General features: G+C 34.7%; 1 protein-coding gene across 1 annotated transcript; it reads right to left on the bottom strand.

The window, feature by feature from the left end:
• Positions 1-616: 616 nt before the first annotated feature.
• Positions 617-1,659, bottom strand: LOC103768252 (heparan sulfate glucosamine 3-O-sulfotransferase 1-like). The gene has a single exon (XM_008935394.1). It carries the CDS (start codon positions 1,544-1,546, stop codon positions 617-619), a length of 930 nt encoding a protein of 309 aa, XP_008933642.1. The 5' UTR covers positions 1,547-1,659.
• Positions 1,660-9,279: the final 7,620 nt, after the last annotated feature.

Genomic DNA, 9,279 nt, shown 5'->3' on the forward strand with positions numbered 1-9,279 from the left:
GACTCAAGATGATATGAGTGTAGTTTAATGCTAGTGATATACAGACAGGGAGCTTCTAGTTCAGCTGTTCAAAATCACAGGTGAAACAGATTCCTTTTATTATTAATTAAGAACTTCAGCTTATTAAGAGAAGATGAATCATTTATTGGAGCCACTATTTTAACTATTTTATGCCTCTGTTTTAGCATACAATTTAACTTATTGTATGAATTCTACAAATCAATGCCACTATCATTGTGCGTGATATAAAAAAATACAACAAAAAATACAGAACAGTAAGAATACCATTTCAAATATTTACATTTTTTACAGTTAGAAGCAGTCATTTTTCCAAAACAGCACAAATCTTGTAAGAGAGACATATCTGAATTCTGCTGAAGTTAATGTATTTGCACAACGAAAGAAAGAAGATCAGAATATGACTCACAGTAAGTATGTGAAACTTATTTTTCCCAACACAAAGGGTACCATTTCAATGAGTTAACAGATGTGTTATTCCAATGAAGCATATAACCAGTGTGTTAAGTTCTCATAATACAAATCTCTACAGTTTAGGAAGATATATTGGAAAGAGTTTGTTTCAGGCCCTTTTTAAGAAACATCGATTGCAAATGCGTTAATGCCAGTCAAAGGAATGATTAACCATTCTGTAAAATTTTGCATTGTGCTCTCTGAAGTAAGAATAGAGTTGCTCTAACACAGTGTTGTTTACAAGGGGGTGGGGGCGCCCCTTGGATTCATGTAAACATCTCTCCCTTCCATCACTTCTAATGCAGTAGAATCCCTTGGTCTGGTTAAAATAAAAATTAGAAGACATAATTCGCGAAGGAAGATTTAGAAATCTTTCGACTTTTTGTAATTCAGGAAGAGGGTCTTTGATTAAAGTATTGCCATCCACTATGTGAATCTGATCCAAACTGAAATGCTTAAGCCACTTTTCCATATGAACATCGTATAGACTTCTCTGAATAGCTTTGTATTTGGTATTAAGTGCTCCATTCTTAATAACAATATCTTCAAAAAGCTGAACAGGCTTGTGGCTTTCTACTCTGTTGTAATATACTTGGGTGTAGTCGGATATAACTCTCTCAGTGGGATCTCTTAGAATGAGCAGCAGTTTAATGGAGCTATTCATGTCATGAATTCTTTCTGGTGCCTGTGGTGATGTAAAATAGCCTGGTGTTTTCTCAATTGTAATTTGATTTCCATAAGAAAATGGCATCAGACTTCTATACCAGTCTATTCCTTTCACGTAATTTTCGTCCCAGTCAAAGAAATGGACTTCTGTAGCTGCTACCACAATATTAGGATGAATATCCAACATTTCCAGCAAAGCCCTTGTCCCTCCTTTACGAACTCCTATGATGATCGTCTGAGGTATTTGTCGGCTTGTGCCAGGAGGTCTCACCTGTACCGAGTAGCGTTCACTGTTATTGCTGAATAATCCTACTTGTGACTTCAGTTTTTCCAATAGTGCCCCATTCTGAAGAGGAGCACCTTGAGCATGAGTCAGCAGAAGATAAGCTGACATTAGTAGGAAGGCCATGTGGGGAAAAATAATTAGTTCAAGATAATATTATGCTTGACTAATGAAAGAATAGGTAAGTCCCCTCTTAAGTTGATTGGCTGGACCTGTGGTAAACACACAGCAGTTTTCTGAAGCATCTATAAAATAAAATACAACAAGTCAGTATTTCTAAATCCATCACCAGTCAGAAATTCAACTCACAAATCTAATCTGTGATTACAACAAAAAACTTAAATCAAAGTTACTTGTTTTCCCTGACTTTACTTCAGTACAACAACAACAAAAAGTTTTTTCCTTAACTATAAATGACCAATGATGGATACTAACCCTTCAACAGCTTTTGTTTCCTCTTAGCACATTAGAATTACTTACCTGATTTTAAATTCCTGACTATTACTTCCTCACTTTGATCTCCCTATTTCTCTTCTGTATATACCATACACTTCTCATGCCATAAACACCATACCCAATATGATATTAATAATATCTCCAAAGCATTTTCGAATGTCAATGCCTTTTCCCAAATTCCCTGCTAGAAGAGTGTATCCTAATCTAAATAATACCACTGGATGCTGGAGCATGTGGTGCATTTGGTTTCCAGTGAGCTATGGATCACGTGAAAAAATTTCTGTTTGCTGAGACACAGAAAACAATGCACAAACACAGGCAACACTTTGGAATCGGAGCCCTCTAGAGCAGGAAACTAATAGTGTGACAAAACAAGAGTGAAGTGTCTTGAGTTGGATCAGTGTGGAAAAAATGAGACAAAGTGGACTCTTTGCAACTATCCAGGTATTGTGAAGTAGTCGCTTAAGTGTTGGGAAAATTTTGGCAAAATCAAATTTCATATAATACTCTGCAGTTCCTCCAAAGCTCTGTGTAAAGAGATACCTAGATGCTTCTCAGGCACCTAAAAACTTTTGCAGGGAAGCAAGTCTGGTTGGACCCTGATACCTTCTTTTTCTTAATGCACATAGCATACAATCATTTTAAGGAAGTGGTGAATGTTAAATCTCTTACAATTTCAAAAAAAGCTTTAGGTTTGTGGGTATGTGCATGTGCACAGGTAAGTGAAAGAAAATGCAACTGTAAAACCATTGCTAACATTTGAAATCTCTTGAGTAACTCTTGTATATATTCATAGAAACAGATAGCTAACAGATCTGCCATCAGACTAGCACTGATAAAAAATTCACCTCAATGCAAAACCTTCATTAGAACCTTTATGCTTGGATTGTCTGTGTCTATGTCTGAAAATCTTAAAGGATAAATCCTCACTGAGAGGAGTCTTGGACTTCATCCCATTTCTGAGCAATTATAACATTTGTAGGATAGATCTATACCCTCAACTTTGTTTGCTTTCAGTGTAGAGTGTGGGAACAAGCGATTTCATACAGTGAAGCAGCAGTCATTTTAAAAATAGTAACTGTTTTTGGAATCTATTTGAAGCAGCCTCAGAAATGCTACACCTTTAGGTCCTTCTTCAGTTCCACTGCCAGTCTCTTGTTCAGGATATACTGGTCACAGCACTTCACCTCTTAGAAATTACCTTAGCAAACACAGCCAATTCCCACTTGTCATGGCTCTGAGGAGTACTCAGTACTTCTATTTTAAAATTGCTTACTTTGAGCCTTACTTTACAGGCTTAACATTTAACATAAGAACATTTTTGATAATAAGTCTAGGCTATGTAATAGATTCCTGAAATCTATTTTGTAAATCTTATTAAAAACTACTCTAGCTTCTTGAAATGTAGGGGATGACTCCTGTTAGCCTGAATGAGCTCTGAGCTCACAGACAGATAACAAACATTAACCCCTAAACTGCCATTTTAAAAATAAACTATCACCTTTAGCGAGTAAATCTGTGGAGAGCATTCCCTGTTATGTCCAAGTAAAACCTTAAGAGCAATGGCTTTTTCAGAAAGTGCACAGCTTCAACCAGGTAAAGTGTGTGAGCACACACTTATTAAATGGTGGAAAAATCAAAATACAAATTTCCTGGAGAAAATAGTGTTTTCCTTTACAAATCTGAAAGGAATTTTCATTTTAAAGGTCACAAGTCGTTTTTTTTTTTACTACAAACTTCACATGGAAGTTCTATTTAAAGTTCTCAAGAGTAGAAAACACCAGCATTTCTATGGCAATTACAGGATGGAATATATATATTTATAACCAAAACAGCTGTAATTATTTTTTTTAGAATGACTACTCTTCTAGATGGCAGTTTTGGGAAATGGCAAACGCCATTTATTTAGTTCTGCTGAAGAATCCGAATGCATTCTGGTATAATGGCAGCTAATGTTGGTTTTGAAAAGCTCCATATAATGTACAACGGAAAAATGCATGACAGTTTTGCAAACACTTCCTCGAAGCAGGAATATATGACAGTACAGCTGTTTACCAGACCTGTGATGCCAATAGGCTAGGATTTGAGGGGTGGGGCAAGGGAGCAGGGCATGGTTAACCTTTCTTTTCACCTGTTCTGAAACCTCAGATTCTATTAATCTTCATTCTTAAATGACAATTCTTTCAGGAAGTTTGAGGATTTTTTTTTTTTTGTAAACACCTTACAATTTTTTTTTATTTACCTTTTTTTGTGCTAAAACACACAGCTCATTACAGATTATGATGCATGCACACCTGCATACATTAGATTACAAGCACTTTCACACTGGCAAGACAGGCCTGAATGTCTGCCAAGCAAAGATTGCCTTGCAAGTACCAATGTGGGGACATAGAATTTCTTATATAATTTAAATTCTGGAACTATCCCATTTTGAAACAGTTTTTTGAACTGGTTCTTGACAGATATTTTAGTTAATTTCAACCAGAAAGAAAATAATTTTTAATTTTGGGAAGTATTCTTGAGACTAACTAGCTTAAACAAAAAAACAGAAGGAGAGAGAATAAGGAATTTCTTGAGGGAAAAAAAAAAAAAGCAAAGCAGCGTAAGAAAAGATACAAAAGTATTTGAGACTGGGGATGCTACAGCAGTATAGACAGAGGGAGGGTTCTTCCTAGATCTGTTAACAGACGAAAAAATGCTCAAAATCACTTATTTTTAAAAACCCCAACACAAATATTGTTTTATCCCTAATTAATTGATAGTTATCTGGTTTCACACACCTAAGAATCAGATGTAAGCACTGTCATTCAAAGAAGCCTGGAAGCTGAATGAGAAATTCATACTCAGAACTAAGGAAAGACTGGTCTTCCAAAATATTCTCAGGTTCACATGTGATGTGAGTCTGCTTAATTTACCATCTGAAATCAGCAATTCTCTGCAAAATACACTTAGAAAGCAAGTAACAGAAGAGATTCTGCATTTTCTATCAAAGAACGTATTAGCAGCATTTTTGAAAACAATTATGTTCGCTTAACCAGTTTGCAATTAATTAGTTATTTTATATAGTGGAAATCTCTTACTGTAAGAGATTGTTTATTACTAGAACAAAACCTTGCCCAGGAAATAATACCAGAAATTATCAAATTCAGAATGTAAAGCTGGTACCTAAATAGATCAAAACTGTTTTGGGGAGCAATTCCATCAGAACAACATTCCAGCTTCAGCCTAAGATATTTGATTGATTCTGATGAAGCTCTAAGATATTAGATCCTGGGGTTAGGCTATAATTGCTACATAAATGTAAAGGTTTTAAAGATGATGTATCAAATATAATTGTAATGTTATTTGAATATTTTTTGTGTTGCTTTTCTGCCTTTATGCAATTAAATGTACATTTCTAGAAGACATGTACTGCTTTCTATAATGAAAACATATATATTTTACATTGCTGCACTGCACACTCTTTGAATCTCAGAGCATTCCTACAAAATTAACCCCATGATACATGATCAGAATTATAGTGCCTTATGACATGGTTTTTTCCCTATTACTTGGTAGTGTTGGTGTTGCTCAGTAACATAAGGAACATAAACAGATATGATACTTATTAAGCAGAAATGAAGTTCAGGAAGAAATTCATGCTGCAGAGGAGACTAATTAAGTAAATAATACCTTGGGCTTTTGTTTGTTTTGCTTTTTTAAAACCTTAGACTAGACTGAAGAAGCTAATACTCTGGCTGAAAAATCATTTCAATATTGCAGAAATGTTCTAAAGACCCTTAACCACTGCCTCTATTGTGAAGAAAAAACAACTCTGTAAGCAGCTTATGATTTATCTTGCTTCGGGGTAAAGTACAACATCATAGAGTAAACCTAACTGTATTACTAATTTATATTATTAATTCCTAATTATACTCTCCACTGCCTGTAATGCTTTTTATTGGAGAATTTCATAGCACTTTGTGTTAATGAACTGTCTGCACCCTATTAAGGCACTGTTCTCACCTTGCAGGAAATTGCAACTGATCAACCTATAGACCCAGCTGAGGAGTTGAAATGGTTTGGAAAGTTCAGGTTAATGTGATCTGCTCAAGGAAGGTTGTATAACAGGTTTAGAGTTCAACCAAGAATAAAAACCTGAGGGCTTTCAATTCCCTTTCCAGTTACAAATTGTGCCTTTTCATGACAGCCACTCATATCTTGTAGGTAACTTATACTTGGGTTAAATGCTGAACTGAAATGCAAAGAGATTTCTCGGTGTTTCAGCGTAAGTTTGAAGATTTTTGTGAAGTTTCTTCCCACTTGCTACCCTCCCTCACCCCCAAAATGAAACAATGTATGAACCCAGGATTTTGTGGTTTCAAGGTATTTGTGCAGAAATACAAACAAACTTTGTTGCCTGTTACAAAAAATGGAGGTAATCAGAGCAAGTTTAACAAAGCATCAATTTTCATCTTGATTTTTAACAACATATTCGGATTTTAAAAGTGTACTACTTTTCCTGTTGTTTCCTATTAGAGATCAAATCATCCTCACACAGATATCAGCCACTGAGAAGAGTATAATTCAAACATTTAAAGGCTTACTAGCACAAAAATTTATAACAGCTCAATTATACCTCTACAATGAAGAACATCCGTAATGCTGACAATATAAAAAAGCTACAGCACCCTAAGAGTATTCATAACCAAAGGTCATATAAGGTGAACTGCTTCAGGAATTTTAAAAAAGAAAATCATACTGTGATAACAGTTATGTCAGCGTAAAGTATCCATATACAGACTGGGTTTATGCAATAATTATAAGCAAAACCAACAATAATACAATTAAAATGTTTTCAAATATCAGTAATCAGGCTTTTTTTCTTTAATTTTTTTTAAATTATTTTTAAAATTTTTTTACCACAAGTAAAGGTGGTTACATAGCACAATAAATGCAAAACCGTTCTCAGTATCGCTGATCTATTTTTGAAGAACAGGCCAATGAATAATTCAGTGCATTGGGATACATTGCTTAATACATCCCAATATCAATTTATTCAAATCAAATAAAGCAATGACTAATTCTATTAATTCTAAGCATTAAATGTTAGAAGTAATACACCCATCAGAAGTCCTTAATTCAGCTTTATAGAATAATTTGTGAAATAGAGTACTTTTAAAAATACTTGGTGCATGTCCAATGGTTGAACAAGAAAAAATCTTTATTATGTAGTGAAAGGAAGGAATACTCAGCTGTTTCTATCCACACAGGCCAGATAAGCTTCAGGAGACAATGACAGCACAGTTCCAAGTGTGGAAAATATATAAAATTTTGTAAAAGTTTCCTACATTGAAATAATTGTGAGTAGATCTTAATTTTATTACAAGCAGTGCAATTATTTTAGGTTTATATTAGAAAGAAATAAATTTGAAATAGGTGCAGTTGAATGTGTTTAGAGCTGTGTACCGAAAGTTTCAATGAGATCTGATTCAAGAACAATCCTAAATTAACTATTCCATTAAGTTACCAGGTTGGATGGGGCCTTACACAACCTCGTCTAGTGGGAAGTGTCCCTGCCCATGGCAGAGGGATTTGAACTAGATTATCTTTAAGGTCTTTTCTGACCCAGACTATTCTGTGATTCTATGATTCTATGACAGTTATCCCAGAACATGATAACTCTTTATCTTCAGATAGGGCATGAAATTACTCTGCTACACAAGTACTCTATAGTCTGCTGCCAGATGAAGTGTAAGGACTAAATAACATTTTCATGATGTCATTATTGGGCTTTATTAAAATCTCTTAGAGAAATTAGTCAGTTTGCATTGATATACACAGATTGGACATGAAGAAAACTTCCCACCCGTAATTGTGGGAAATACTTGATGCAAACTGGATAAACAAGAAAGGTTGAGTGTAAGCAAAATATGCCAGGTCTTCAGCCAAATAAGCAGTAACTCTATAACTTTAGTTGTGCAAGATATAACAATGTGTGGCCAATAACTAGCTTTTGTGTTTATTTCTACAGATCTCACTAAGGTAAAACTTCAACCTCTCTATCTCTCTTTGAGTATTACTCATCTGCCTACAACCACTGCCCCAAAGAACACCTCAGTACTCACTGATGTTTAGGAATTAAACCTAGAACTTCCTGCAGAGGATTTATGAGAGATTTATCTTTCAAAGGAAAAGATTCCTCAGAGTTCTGGAATAGAGCTTCAAGTTGAGCTCCACTAGTGTCTGGTTACACAAGGAGCAGAGAACTCAGAAAGTACAAAAAGGACCACAGAGTCAGACAAGCATCGCAGCAGTTCATATTGTTGATAAAAAAACATTAACATTCTTGTATGCACTTCAGAATTTTCTTTGCTTTCATTTTAATCAAACTATGGACAAAACAGACAGAAGTACTAAGAATTCTTAAATGAGGCTCTACCTAAAAAGCCCCAATGATCCCACAGACTGTCCCAAAATGCTGTCTTGCTGTCATTCATAACAACTCTTCTGGAAATGAAAGAGGCTAAAAGTTTCTCTTTAAGTGGCAATAAAAAAATGTATGTTAGCCCAAAGAAAGACAATGATATTAACATTTTAAAGTCCTAGTATTAGCAGTGAATTTATCTGGGTGAACCTCTTCTAATGAGACTGCAGTTTTATAACAGCTAACAGTTACTACCTTACAGGAATAAAAAAGAAAATAGCTATTTGGTGAGTAAAGATAGGAGCTGCAAAGTAACAGCAATTGGCTGCAGGCTTCCCTTCTACCAGGTACACAAGACTATAATGGATAAAAGGGAAAGCTAAAGAAGGTTACCATAAACACATTAAATCACTGGCAGGTGATATTAGCAGATAGGAGTTTTGAAAAAAGTTTGCTTTCCCAAGGCTAGCATTATATTTTCTAATTCCCTTTTCTGATAAATCATGATAGAAATTTCCTGATGATAATATGACTGCAAATACATAATGGTAGTTTATATATGGTAATATATACAACATAACTATACTAATTTATTTCAGAGCTAAAAAACCCTTCTACAGCTGCAGCCTACATGTTTATATTTTATGGTATCTTTTAAAAATATCATACTCAAACCATCCACATAAAAGTTATTGAATTACAATTTCATAAAGGTTCTTAATATGTTTAGTCTGTAAAGCCAGGTGCTGTCTAAGCATACCTCTACACAGACAGAAAAAACCAAATTATTTTCCTCTTAATATGTAAGGCATAGATATTGATCATATTAGTACACACGAAAAGGCCAGTTTTATATGTCTAATCACTCTACATAGCACACTGGCATATTTCAAATGGAACCATATTATTGTTTTGTTGAACTAAAACCTACACTTCTAATTGTTAGTGAAGAGTTATATAAATCGAAGTAAGAAAGAAGTCATGCCAGGTCTTCAGC

The sequence above is a fragment of the Merops nubicus genome, unplaced genomic scaffold (assembly GCF_000691845.1).
Source record: "Merops nubicus isolate BGI_N331 unplaced genomic scaffold, ASM69184v1 scaffold24462, whole genome shotgun sequence".
Lineage (NCBI taxonomy): Eukaryota > Metazoa > Chordata > Aves > Coraciiformes > Meropidae > Merops > Merops nubicus.

Coding starts and splice junctions, on each gene's coding strand:
- LOC103768252 (XM_008935394.1), bottom strand. CDS start 1,546: ATGGCCTTCCTACTAATGTCAGCTTATCTTCTGCTGACTCATGCTCAA.